The following is a 14,511-nucleotide window of genomic DNA, read 5'->3' on the forward strand; positions in this document are numbered from 1 at the left end:
CTTTGTTCTGGCAACCCTGGGAAATGATTACATCCTCCCTACCCTGCAGCTCAGAAGGTCCCTCCAAGCAGGAAGGCAGGGAATTCATTGGGTTCACTAATCTATTTCTTTTCTTTCAGGAATCACAGCTATCTTCTGTCTGTTATCTAATGTCCAAAAACAGTAGTTTCATATATTTTTGTCCAGTTTTCTAGATGTTTATGGCAAGAGAATAAACCCAGTCCTTATTACTCCACAATGCTTTCAAGATTTTTTTTTTAATATACTAATTTCATCACTTTGAGTATGATGTTTCTAGGTGGTTTGTTAACCTTACTGAAACTTTAAGGTTGTCTAAGTTTGGGAGATTTGTTATTTTTCTTTCTTCTGTTTGTTTCATTTTTTCTTTCCTTATTGGGCTTCAGTTACACATATACTAGACTTCTTTTTCCACAGGTCAGTGGAGCTCTGGTTTTTCTTTTCCTTCTATCTTTTTTCCCTCTGTTCTTCATGTTGGATAATTTCTGCTGAACTATCTTCATGTTCATTGACACTTTCTCCTGCCATCTCCAATTTTCTGTTAGGCCCATCAGATGAAATATCATTTCATTTTTTGTTGTTGTTGTTTCAGCTCTAGAATTAGTTTTCATAGTTTCTACTTCTTTACTGAGATACTCCATCTTTTCATTATTATGAGCAGACTTTTCTCTAAGTCCTTAAACATATTTATAATTGCTGCTTTAAAGTCACTGTCCGCTTGTTACAATACTTGCATCATCTCAGGATTGGTTTCTTTTGACTGCTATTTTTCTTGAGGATGGATTACATTTTTATCTTACATAGTGGTTTTTAACTGTATAATGAAAATCATAAATGATATACTAGAAAGACTTTAGATTCTGTTATATTCCTCTGAAGAGTGTTTGGTTTTGTTCTAAAAGGCAGTTAAATTGGCTGGACTCAACCTCTGTCTTCCCTGCTGTGGGAGCTGAATTCTCCACTCATGTCAGCTTCTGGCTGCTGCCCTTTTGCTGGGATCCTCTGGGGTCTGCTAAAAAGAATTTGGACAGGATTTATACAAATTTTAAGGTTTATCTTTAAAGGATTTTACCCCTTAATGTTCCAGGTATTCTAACAGTCCCCAGACACTATCCTCTGACATCTCAAGACAATAAAGTTATACATTTTCCAGCAACCTGGGTCATATGGGGATTGAGAAATTTCCTCAGCAAAAAGCCATTAAATAGCAAATCACTCCTGTTGCAGTTCCTGGGTTTCTAGGACAGACTCCTCTTTTGTTTCTGCCACTGCTTTTGGTTACTCATCAGTGCTCTCTGAGAGTTGTTGTTTTGTGTATTTTGCTGTTGTTGTTTAAGTTTTAAGATAGTCCAGTCGAGTTATTCACCATTTTTTGGATGCTACAATCCCTAGTCAGTCCCTTGTTTTGAGAGTTTTCTGGCCAAGATCTATTCCATTCCTGTCTTGCAACATTCAAAGCATTCTCATTCACCCTCTTCTTTAATCCTTTATCTTCTTAATAACACAATTGTTGGTATACTTCTAAAGATTCAAGGCCCAGAGGTAAATTCTGTCTTTAAAAAAATATGTGTACATAGTACTGAATGGGATGTTTTGACTTTGCAGAACACTTTTATTTCCAATTGCACTAACTTGGAATTCCTGATCATTATTAAAACAGGAGTTGGAATGAAGTTTACCTTTTGTTACCTGGGCTCAGAGAGTGGATATGTTTGGTTTGTTGTTTTCATTTGGAGAAAAAAAAAAAAAATGAAATCACTCATTCATTCCACAAGCTCTTGTATAACTCAGTTATTTGCTAGCAACTTGTTTCTTTAATCCCTTTCCTTTCTGGATTCCCATGACATCACATGGTCTCAATTTTTCTCTTATCTCATAGACCCCTTTAATGCCTCCTCTCCCTTCTTCAATCAATGAACATTAGAGTTCTCCCACTGTCTTCTACTGAGATCTGGCCTCTTTTCACTGAAGACTTCTTCCACACATCTATGAGACTGGTTCCCAAAATCTGTCTCCAGTTCTTACCGCTGACTTCCATTTTAATCATATCAATGAATTTTTCCATCCTTTGATTCTGTCACAACCTTTAAAGTCAATATGCTTAAAACTGAATTTATCCATTGCTAGGGGTGGGAATAAGGAATAGCTTCTTTTCCTGATTTGCTTGCTTCTGTTAACAATTCCACTAGTGTTCCAGTCTCTTCAGCTTCTCTTCTTTGTCTCCATCCACTTCCACTCACATCCTGTCAGAGCTACCTTTGCAAATATGTCTCATTTCTTGCCATCCCTAAACTGATATCCAGGATTCTTTCGCCCAAGCCAGTGCATCTTAGAAAGAACCACGTTAATGATTCTTCTAAAGCCAGCCTAGATCACCCCTCTCTTCAGAAACCTGTAAGGGTTCCCAAAAGACTGTATTTTGTCCTTTAAGATCCTGTCTATTGCAACTCCTACCACCATGCCAGCATCATCTTTGTTCCCCATGTTCCAATCAAGTCAACGTAGTTTTTTCTCTAAGACACATCACCAGTTTTTTCATCTTTGTACCTTTGCTCATACTGTATCTTCTAGACTGCACTCCTCTCCTACTATCCATGATCTCCATTTTTCTTAGCCCTCAGTAACCTCCATATGTAACTTCCCTTCCAGGAGCCTTTCATCAGCATAGTTCAATTTTACTACATATTGATCTAAACAATATAGACTGACTAATTCTTCTTTGCCCTTTACACTGGTATATCTGAGAAGAGGGGTGAGAACAATGAGTTTGAGATGATGTTGAGAACCTAAAAGCACCTTAAAAATCTTCTAATTCACGGGTTACCAATAAAAGAATCTTCTTATGCAGAAGTCCAATATATTAATTCTGCTGTAATTGGAATGAGGATCAGTCAGTTCAGTTCAGTCACTCAGTCGTGTCCGACTCTTTGCGACCCCATGAATCACAGCATGCCAGGCCTCCCTGTCCATCACAAACTCCCGCAGTTTACTCAGTCTCATGCCCATCGAGTTGATGATGCCATCCAGCCATCTCTTCCTCTGTCGTCCCCTTCTCCTCCTGCTCCCAATCCCTCCAAGCATCAGGGTCTTTTCCAGTGAGTCAACACTTCTCATGAAGTGGCCTAAGTATTGGAGTTTCAGCTTCAGCTTCATTCCTTCCAATGAACACCCAGGACTTATCTCCTTCAGGATGGACTGGTTGGATCTCCTTTCAGTCCAAGGGACTCTCAAGAGTCTTCACCAACACCACAGTTCAAAAGCAATTTTTCGGCACTCAGCTTTCTTCACAGTCCAACTCTCACATCCATTACATGACTACTGGAAAAACCATAGCCTTGACCAGACGGACCTTTGTTGGCAAAGTAATGTCTCTGCTTTTTAATATGCTGTCTAGGTTGGTCATAGCTTTCCTTCCAAGGAGTAAGTGTCTTTTAATTTCATGGCTGCAATCACCATCTGCAGTGATTTTGGAGCCCAAAAAAATAAAGTCTGACACTGTTTCCACTGTCTCCCCATCTATTTCCCATGAGGTGATGGGACCAGATGCCATGATCTTAGTTTTCTGAATGTTGAGCTTTAAGCCAACTTTTTCACTCTCCTCTTTCACTTTCATCAAGAGGCTTTTTAGTTCCTCTTCACTTTCTGCCATAAGGGTGGTGTCATCTGCATATCTGAGGTTATTGATATTTCTACTGGCAATCTTCATTCCAGCTTGTGCTTCTTCCAGCCCAGCGTTTCTCATGATGTACTCTGCATATAAGTGAAATAAGCAGGGTGACAATATACAGCCTTGACGTACTCCTTTTCCTATTTGGAACCAGTCTGTTGTTCCATGTCCAGTTCTAACTGTTGCTTCCTGACCTGCATACAGGTTTCTCAAGAGGCAGGTCAGGTGGTCTGGTATTCCCATCTCCTTCAGAATTTTCCACAGTTTATTGTGTTCCACACAGTCGAAGGCTTTGGCGTAGTCAATAAAGCAGAAATAGATGTTTTTCTAGAGCTCTCTTGTGGATATTGGAACCCCAGCGGATATTGGCAATTTGATCTCTGGTTCCTCTGTCTTTTCTAAAACCAGCTTGAACATCTGGAAGTTCACAGTTCACGTATTGCTGAAGCCTGGCTTGGAGAATTTTGAGCATTACTCCCAAACCCCATCTAGAAAACCCAGATTCCCTATCAAGTTTCCTCAACCCTCTCCCCCTCCCCATACCTCTGCAAAACCTTAGGGCCCCAAGGAACACCAATTTGAAAAGTGTTCATTAAATCAAAAGCTCTCATTTATAGATTGGAAAACAGAAACCAGAGAACCTTATCAAAATCTAGAGTTCTCTTTTGAGAGTCATGTATCTGTGTAACTACATGTGAAAATAACAAAACTGCTTTTCCTTTCAAAACTTCCTACAAAACAGATCTTCACCCTGATAGGTTTCAGAGTGAGAGGCATTACTGTGAAGGTAGCTTCTCAAATACTCAAAGTCTTAGTCACTGCTCCTCAAGAGTCTTTTTCACATTCAGTTTCAAAAACTCCACATCCATTTGAATCAGTTCTAATGAGATGGATGAAACTGGAGCCCCATTATACAGAGTGAGGTAAGCCAGAAAGATAAAGACCATTACAGTATACTAACACATATATATGGAATTTAGAAAGATGGTAACGATAACCCTATATGCAAAACTGAAAAAGAGACACAGATGTACAGAACAGAATTTTGGACTCTGTGGGAGAAGGTGAGGGTGGGATGTTTCGAGAGAACAGCATCGAAACATGTATATTATCTAGGGTGAAACAGATCACCAGCCCAGGCTGGATGCATGAGACAAGTGCTTGGGCCTGGTGCACTGGGAAGACCCAGAGGGATCAGGCAGAGAGGGAGGTGGGATGGGGGATCGAGATGGGGAATACTTGTAAATCCATGGCTGATTCATGTCAATGTATGACAAAACCCACTACAATATTGTAAAGTAATTAGCCTCCAACTAATAAAAATAAATGAAAAAATAAAAATAAAAAAGAAGTAAACTTAGGAGAAACTGGAAGAAAAAAAAAAACTCCACATCCATGGCAGCCCTCATGCTCACTAGGAGCACCAAGCTGGAAGGCCCTAGAAATGGGTTCTACATGCAGGACCCAGATGGGCTGAGAGAGATAGCCTGGCCGTACAGTCTGACCTCTGATTCCAGGAAAGAAAAAGGATTTTAAATGTAACTGTTATGCAAATGTGCCATTTAGCTGACTAAGATTTCTGGCTCCTGGATAAGTAACTTTATCAGCCATAGAAAACAGCCTGTGGCTGCTACCACTCCTTTCCCTGCCTAAATGGTCTCTCAGAAAACTAATCCTAATGGAGTTGGAAAAATGAAGATTAGAGCTAAATTGAGAGGTTCCCTGGCCAAAGATCTCCTGTTTCCTTGGGAAGAGCAAGGTTCTTATTTTTCAATTTGGAATCTAGTCAGCCTCACCGCACTCTGTCCACAACAATCAAATGAAGCAGTTATTGCAGCCAGCATCTCAACAGCATATGGCACCTTTTCTTCTTTAAAGCAGATGGAATAGGAAGACATAGATCTGTAGATCTGTCTGTTTCAGTAAGTCAAAGAAGCTGTACTTGTTTCAAACTTCAGTTTTGAAATCATGCTATTTGCCTGAACAAACATACAGCTTCCCTGCCTTTTATTAGAAAATTAAACCAACGTCTGACTCCAGAAGACATTTGGGACTGGAGGGAGTGGGTGCTGCTGGGTCCCTAGAGGTCCCCAATGGCTTGATCTCTCTGCACCTCTCCCCAAGGCCATTCACACCCTCATTTCATAATAGGAGTACAGTGACACCACCATGAACCTCATGGCATATAGATGCCTAGATGCTACCAGAAGCATGTGGAGAGCCTGCTCCTCTGAGATGGTGATCCAGATCAGGTGAGAGCTGGGTCAGCACAACAGGTAGAAACTCCATCCTACTGGATGCCTTGGATCCATGGGTGATCTGGAAGCCCCTGTTCCCTAAATGTATCAATTAGTTACCTCACCCCACCCCTGAAGATTGCATTAAAATAAACCCCCAAGACACAGTGGCTTAAAATAACAATCATTTATTCTTACTGATCTTCCTTAGTTCGGCTGATCTAAACTGGGTTTGGCTAGAGTGACTTGGCTCTTCTCCACATTTCTCTCATCTTCCCCTTGGGACCATCAGGCCAGTCCAGGCATGTTCTTCTGCAGTGATGCCAAAGGCACTAGAGCACAAGCAGAAACTCACCAGGTCTCTCGAGGTCTGGGATTGAAACCGACACCCAGCACATCTGCCGCCTCAGTCATTTTATTATGGAAAAATACACGGAATTTCTAACTTTAACCATTTTTAAGTGTAGGACTCAGTGTCATGAATTACACTCTTACTGTTGTACAACCTCACACTATCCATCTCCAGAACTTCTTCATCATCTTAAACGTAAACCCAAACCGTTAAATAATAATACTCCATGGCCTCCTTCCTCCAGCCCCTGGTTATTACAATTCACTTTCTGTTTCTATAGATTTGGCTCCTCTAGGCATCTCATGTAAGAGGAGTCATACAATATTTGCCCTATGCTATCTGACTTCCTTTACTTAATGTTTTCAAGTTTAATCCATGTTGTCACATGTATCAGAATTTTATTCCCTTTTAAGGCTGAATAATATTCATCATATATATTGATCACATTTGCTTATCAATCCATCTGTTGATGGCCCTCTGAGTTGTTTTCACCATTTGGCTATCATGAATAATGCTGCCGTGGACACTGGTGTACAAATATCTATTGAAGTCATGCTTTCACATCTTTTGGATATGTAGCCAGAAGTAGAATAGTTCAGTTCAATTCAGTTGCTCAGTCATGTCTGACTCTTTGCAACCCCATGAACCGCAGCACACCAGGCCTCTCTGTCCATCACCAACTGCCAGAGTCTACCCAAACCCATGTCCATTGAGTCGGTGATGCCATGCAACCATCTCATCCTCTGTCATCCCCTTCTCCTCCCACCTTCAATCTTTCCCAGCATTGGGGTCTTTTCCAATGAGTCAGTGCCTCGCATGAGGTGGCCAAAGTATTGGAGTTTCAGCTTCAGCATCAGTCCTTCCAATGAACACCCAGGACTGATCTCCTTTAGGATGGACTGGTTGGATCTCCTTGCAGTCCAAGGGACTCTCAAGAGTCTTCTCCAACACCACAGTTCAAAAGCATCAATTTTTTGGTGCTCAGCTTTCTTTATAGTCCAACTCTCACATCCATTACATGACTACTGGAAAAACCATAGCCTTGGTAGACGGACCTTTGTTGGCAAAGTAATGTCTCTGCTTTTTAATATGCTGTCTAGGTTGGTCATAACTTTCCTTCCAAGGAGTAAGCATCTTTTAATTTCATGGCTGCAGTCACCATCTGCAGTGATTTTGGAGCCCCAAAAAATAAAGTCAGCCACTGTTTGTGCTGTTTCCCCATCTATTTGCCATGAGGTGATGGGACCAGATGCCATGATCTTAGTTTTCTGAATGTTGAGCATTAAGCCAACTTTTTCACTCTCCTCCTTCACTTTCATCAAGAGGCCCTTTAATTCTTCTTCCTTTCTGCCATAAGGGTGGTGTCATCTGCCTATCTGAGGTTATTGATATTTCTCCCGGAAATCTTGATTCCAGCTTGTGCTTCTTCCACCCCAGCATTTCTCATGATGTACTCTGCATATAAGTTAAATAAGCAGGGTGACAATATACAGCCTTGATGTACTCGTTTTCCTATTTGGAACCAGTCTGTTGTTCCATGTCCAGTTCTAACTGTTGCTTCCTGACCTGCATACAGGTTTCTCAAGAGGCAAGTCAGGTGGTTTGGTATTCCCATCTCTTGAAGAATTTTCCACAGTTTATTATGATCCACACAGTCAAAGGCTTTGGCGTACTCAATAAAGCAGAAATAGATGTTTTTTCTGGAACTTACTTGCTTTTTCGTTGATCCAGTGGATGTTGGCAATTTGATCTCTGGTTCCTCTGCCTTTTCTAAAAACCAGCTTGAACATCTGGAAGTTCATGGTTCACGTACTGTTGAAGCCTGGCTTGGAGAATTTTGAGCATTACTTTGCTAGCGTGTGAGATGAGTAGAGAAGTAGAATAACTGCTGAGTAATTCTAAATTTTTTTTAGGAATTTTGATATTGTTTTCCACAGTGGCTGCACGATTTTACATTTCCACCAATAATACACAAGCATAATAATTTTCCCACATCTTCATCAACTCATTAATTTTTTTCTCATTTTTAAATAATAGCCATCCTAATGGTCATAAAGTGGTATCTCATTGTAGTTTTGATTTGTGTTTATATAGCAATTAGTGATGCTGAGCATCTTTTTTTTTTTTTTTTTTTTTTTTTATTAGTTGGAGGCTAATTACTTCACAACATTTCAGTGGGTTTTGTCATACATTGATATGAATCAGCCATAGAGTTACACGTATTCCCCATCCCGATCCCCCCTCCCACCTCCCTCTCCACCCGATTCCTCTGGGTCTTCCCAGTGCACCAGGCCCGAGCACTTGTCTCATGCATCCCACCTGGGCTGGTGATCTGTTTCACCATAGATAATATACATGCTGTTCTTTGAAACATCCCACCCTCACCTTCTCCCACAGAGTTCAAAAGTCTGTTCTGTATTTCTGTGTCTCTTTTTCTGTTTTGCATATAGGGTTATCGTTACCATCTTTCTAAATTCCATATATATGTGTTAGTATGCTGTAATGTTCTTTATCTTTCTGGCTTACTTCACTCTGTATAAGGGCTCCAGTTTCATCCATCTCATTAGGACTGGTTCAAATGAATTCTTTTTGACGGCTGAGTAATATTCCATGGTGTATATGTACCACAGCTTCCTTATCCATTCATCTGCTGATGGGCATCTAGGTTGCTTCCATGTCCTGGCTATTATAAACAGTGCTGCGATGAACATTGGGGTGCACGTGTCTCTTTCAGATCTGGTTTCCTCAGTGTGTATGCCCAGAAGTGGGATTGCTGGGTCATATGGCAGTTCTATTTCCAGTTTTTTAAGGAATCTCCACACTGTTCTCCATAGTGGCTGTACTAGTTTGCATTCCCACCAACAGTGTAAGAGGGTTCCCTTTTCTCCACACCCTCTCCAGCATTTATTGCTTGTAGACTTTTGGATAGCAGCCATCCTGACTGGCGTGTAATGGTACCTCATTGTGGTTTTGATTTGCATTTCTCTAATAATGAGTGATGTTGAGCATCTTTTCATGTGTTTGTTAGCCATCTGTATGTCTTCTTTGGAGAAATGTCTGTTTAGTTCTTTGGCCCATTTTTTGATTGGGTCATTTATTTTTCTGGAATTGAGCTGCAGGAGTTGCTTGTATATTTTTGAGATTAATCCTTTGTCTGTTTCTTCATTTGCTATTATTTTCTCCCAATCTGAGGGCTGTCTTTTCACCTTACTTATAGTTTCCTTTGTTAGTGCAAAAGCTTTTAAGTTTCATTAGGTCCCATTTGTTTAGTTTTGCTTTTATTTCCAATATTCTGGGAGGTGGGTCATAGAGGATCTTGCTGTGATTTATGTCGGAGAGTGTTTTGCCTATGTTCTCCTCTAGGAGTTTTATAGTTTCTGGTCTGACATTTAGATCTTTAATCCATTTTGAGTTTATTTTTGTGTATGGTGTTAGAAAGTGTTCTAGTTTCATTCTTTTACAAGTGGTTGACCAGTTTTCCCAGCACCACTTGTTAAAGAGGTTGTCTTTTTTCCATTGTATATCCTTGCCTCCTTTGTCAAAGATAAGGTGTCCATAGGTTCATGGATTTATCTCTGGGCTTTCTATTCTGTTCCATTGTCTATATTTCTGTCTTTGTGCCAGTACCATACTGTCTTGATGACTGTGGCTTTGTAGTAGAGTCTGAAGTCAGGCAGGTTGATTCCTCCAGTTCCATTCTTCTTTCTCAAGATTACTTTGGCTATTCGAGGTTTTTTGTATTTCCATACAAATTGTGAAATTATTTGGTCTAGTTCTGTGAAAAATACCGTTGGTAGCTTGATAGGGATTGCATTGAATCTATAGATTGCTTTGGGTAGAATAGCCATTTTGACAATATTGATTCTTCCAATCCATGAACACGGTATGTTTCTCCATCTGTTTGTGTCCTCTTTGATTTCTTTCATCAGTGTTTTATAGTTTTCTATGTATAGGTCTTGATGCTGAGCATCTTTTCATGTACTTACTAACATTTGCCTATCTTTGAAAAATGTCTATTCAAGTATTTTGCTCATTTTTAAATTTGGTTGGTGGTTTTTGTTGAGTTGTAGGAATTCTTTCTATATTCTTTATATATTAATCTCTTATCAGATCTGATTTGTAAATATTTTCTCCATTTGTGTGAGTCACCTTTTCACTCTGTTATATCCTTTCATTCATTCATGTTTTTCTTTATTTTAGCAGTGTTTTGTAATTTTCAGTGTACAGGTCTTTTGCCTACTTGGTTTAGTTTATCCTTAAGTATTTTATTCTTTTTGATAGTCGTATAAATGGAATTGTTTTCTTTTTAAATGCTATTTATTATTTTGTCTGCTCTGCATCTTTGTAGCTGCACATGGACTTTCTCTAGGTTATGGCAAGCAGGAGCTACTCTCCACTAGAGAGTACTCTAGTAGTCTCTAGCTACTCTCTACTCTCTAGTTGCAGTGTGCAGGCTTCTCATTGTCATTTCTCTTGTTGCAGAGCATGTGCTCTAGGAGCATGGGCTCAGTTTAGTTGTGGTACAGGGGATTAGCTGTCCTGCAGCATGTGAAATCCTCCCAGACCAGGGATTGAACCTGTGCCCCTTGTATTGGCAGGCATATTCTTAACCACAGGACCACCAGGGAAATCCTGGAATCGTTGTCTTAATTTCCTTCTCAGATTTTTCATTTCTAGTGTTTGTTAGTAGCCATTTTATCAGCCAGAGTAGTCACATGGCCAAAACTAAAGTCAAGAGGAGGGGAAGTACAGTCCACCCATCATGGGAGGGCCCTGCAAAATTACACTGCAGAGTGAGTCCACATAGGGAGGAGTGAACAATTGGGTCCTGTAATGATATTCCAGACGGAACTTCTGAAGGTCAATTTTAGCGTTGTTTTTCCAGGGCCCTTCTGCAAAGCAGTCTGTTGCTACTACTTCAACCTACACAACCACAGTGAAAATGTAAAAAGGTGAGGAAATAAAGGGAGTAAGCAGACAACGGAAGGAGGTATCAAAGTGCCTAAGTACTGAGTTGGCCAAACATTCAGACAAACTTTTTGGCCAACCGAATAAATTGCTGGTGCCCAGCCAGACAAGTAGTAGGTATGGAGGAAAGAACAGAAAGCAATGAGTCAGATAGAAGGTTTGGCTTTGATCTTGGAACGGTCTCTTAACACTTCTTAACATTTCTGGGCCTCTGGCAGTAAGCTAGATCATTTCTTTAAAGACCTTTGCTGTGTTAACACTGCCATCTTATAAAAATCCTAACAGTGCTGCCCCCAGAACACAAGACAAGTCAACGTCAGGAGATCCATTCTCCATACAGATCCATAAGGACACACATCCATGCACATGACCATCTGTGTGTCTCACTGATCCCATCTTCTGCCTACATCTCAGCTTTATTGGTGTGCTTTTTTGCATCCCATACCAGTTGAGAGCTCCTTGAAAAAGAGAAGACAGTCATAACTTACTTAACTGTCCCCAGAACACTAGGCATCAAATACATATTTTTTAAGTGAACTGTGCAGTCCATGGGGTTGCAAAGAGTCGGACATGACTGAGCAGCTGAACTGAGCTGAGTAAAAAACTTCTAATATCTTTATTTTGAATGATTTATCTTGTGTTTTGAAATTTTCAAATAATTTTTCTCTGGAAGCTAAATTTCTGGAGTCATAACAGTAAATTCAGCAAGTACAAATTTAGAGGTAATGAGTTTTCTCTCACAATTGCAGTTTATTTGACTAATTTTATGCTGCTAAACAGACACCATATCTCAGTTTAATGTTTCAGAATTTTAATGTAACAAAGTAAGTTAAATGACTATGTAATAAGTATGACATTGTACATGTCCAGTGCAGGCTTAGTTGTCAGAAGAGCTGTCAAAATACCAAAGTTCTTGACTTACAGAGAAATGAGATCAGTGTTTAAAATTGTTTTTCTAGTCTCTGTTGAAAATTTGGGGCTTGAAGTTTGGATGCATGAGACAAGTGCTCGGGCCTGATGCACTGGGAAGACCCAGAGGGATTGGGTAGAGAGGGAGGTGGGAGTGGGGATCAGGATGGGGAATACATGTAAATCCATGGCTGATTCATGTCAATGTATGACAAAACCCACTACAATATTATAAAGTAATTAGCCTCCAACTAATAAAAATAACTGAAAAAAAAAAGAAAATTTGGGGCTTGAAAATCACATAAAGAGTAAAATGGAGGCAAACATTAGACATTTACCAATTAAAGTTTGATTCTTAATCATCACTATTTAGTACATGGGGTTTTTCCCCAAAACATTGCATTTGAAGAAATGACTTCTTTCAGTATAAGAGCATGTTATACAAAGTGAAGTAAGTCAAAAGGAGAAAGACAAATATTGTTTATTAACGTGTGTACAGAATCTAGAAAGATGGTACTGATGAACCTATTTGCAGGGCAGCAATGCAGATGCAGACGTGGAGAACAGCCTTGTGGACACAGTGGGGGAAGGAGAGGGTGGGATGAATGGAGAGAGTAGCATTGAAACATCATATTACCATATGTAAAACAGCCAACCAGTGGAAATGTGTTCTTATGACACAGGGAGCTCAACCCAGTTCTCTGTGACAACCTAGAGGGGTGGGAGATGGGAGGCGGGCTCAGGAGAGAGGGGACATATGTATACCTGTGGCTGATTCATGTTGATTTATGGCAGAGGCCAACATAATATTGTAAAGCAATTATCCTACAATTTTAAAAAAATGGCATAGGAACTAATTAATCTGTGAGATCACATTTAATGAGTAAATCTAAATTGCTTCATTTTTTTAAATTATTACTGGGACATAGATTAAAATAGGTACTTCATGTTCCCCAGGATTTTTTCCTTTAGTTTAATGAGTAATAGTCACTTTCCCAGTATCCCAGAAAACAGAAATATCTCCTATTTGCTTGGGAATGTCCTAGGGAAGGGACACTGAATGTATGGCCTCAAAATCCATGGACACAGTCAAGCAGCTTATCAGGAATGTGTCCTTTTTGGCTGTATCCATGACTTAACCTCTCCTCTGCTCTCCTTCTAGGCTGCCCTGTCAAAGGCGACCCTACTCCCAATATTACCTGGTTCCACGGTGAGCAGCCAGTGGCCAACGTCACAGGACTGATGTATCATATCTTGGCAGCTGGACAGATTCTCCAGGTTGCAAATCTCAGTGGCGGATCTCATTGGGACTTCAGCTGCCTTGCTCAGAATGAGGCAGGAATGCTCGTTCAGAAGGCCTCTTTAGTGATCCAAGGTAAGAAACCCTTCAGGACCTGGACGCCAGGCTTGCTTCTTGAAAAAGAGAGTCTACTTGGGAATCTAATTCTCTAGCAGAACAAAGTGATTTCTGATCCCCAGTGGTTCTTAAGAGTGTGAAAATGGAAACCCAACCACGTTGTCATACCATGAGGCTCTCTCCAGTTTTCTGCATCTCACTTGTCTGCATCTCAGCAGAACCTGGAAAAGTCAGTGCTGCTTTCATAGATGTGCCCTTCTGCTCATCATGTTACTGCTGCTTAGGACCAAGGAGATAGCACCATATAGGAGAGCAGACGTTTCTTTTATGCTGGCCCAACCACTAAAGAACATACACACTTGCCTGTTAAGAAAATACAAGTTTTCTCTGTTGGGTTGGTTTAAAATTTCCTCTTGATGTGAACCATATGGTTACTGCCCCCTGCCTTTGAGAGCGGGGCTGGCACCAGGACTGGTGGGTCATGCAGAAGTCTTCGCTGCAGTCACATGCCGAGTGCTCGCCTGGCCCCCGCCCTGTGGTCTGTCCACGCGCAGACTGAGGAGTCTGTGTAGCTCACACATTCACGTGCCAGGCACACGGGCGGGTCCGAGAGCCTTTGGATGGGGCCTGCATTCGCGGCCCCAAGAAAGGGTAGCAAATGAGCCCAGAAGAGTGGGAAGGGAGCCCAAACTGGCCTTGTTATAGAAATAAGTGAGGCCTTTGAGTTTTTCATAGGCTGGTCCTACCTGTGGCCTGTATGTAATACTTATAAGGAAAGCAAAATTGTGCTGCACGTATCCTAAAATGGAGGTTTCCGTGGGAAGGGCCAGAGTTCGTTCCACAATAGCACATAAGGATGGAGATTTTTCTGAGTCTGTAGATTTTCCCCTTAAACACCCTCCACCACCATTTGGCCTTCCAGATAGGAAAGTCAGTGTTGCGTTTTCTTGTCAGCCAGCCAGTCTCTGCTAAAAACCAGAAGGCAGTGTCCATCTGCAAGTTT

At 40.8% G+C, this 14,511-nt stretch overlaps 1 protein-coding gene across 1 annotated transcript in view; it reads left to right on the forward strand.

Annotated features, from left to right (window-relative positions):
• The window catches only part of ADAMTSL1 (ADAMTS like 1), a 505,479-nt gene that overhangs the window by 446,546 nt on the left and 44,422 nt on the right, over positions 1-14,511 (forward strand). The window contains 1 exon segment of the mRNA XM_043486937.1: positions 13,314-13,526. Within this exon segment, the coding sequence (XP_043342872.1) occupies positions 13,314-13,526 (213 nt within the window).

This window comes from Cervus canadensis, chromosome 14 (genome assembly GCF_019320065.1).
Source record: "Cervus canadensis isolate Bull #8, Minnesota chromosome 14, ASM1932006v1, whole genome shotgun sequence".
Taxonomy (NCBI): domain Eukaryota; kingdom Metazoa; phylum Chordata; class Mammalia; order Artiodactyla; family Cervidae; genus Cervus; species Cervus canadensis.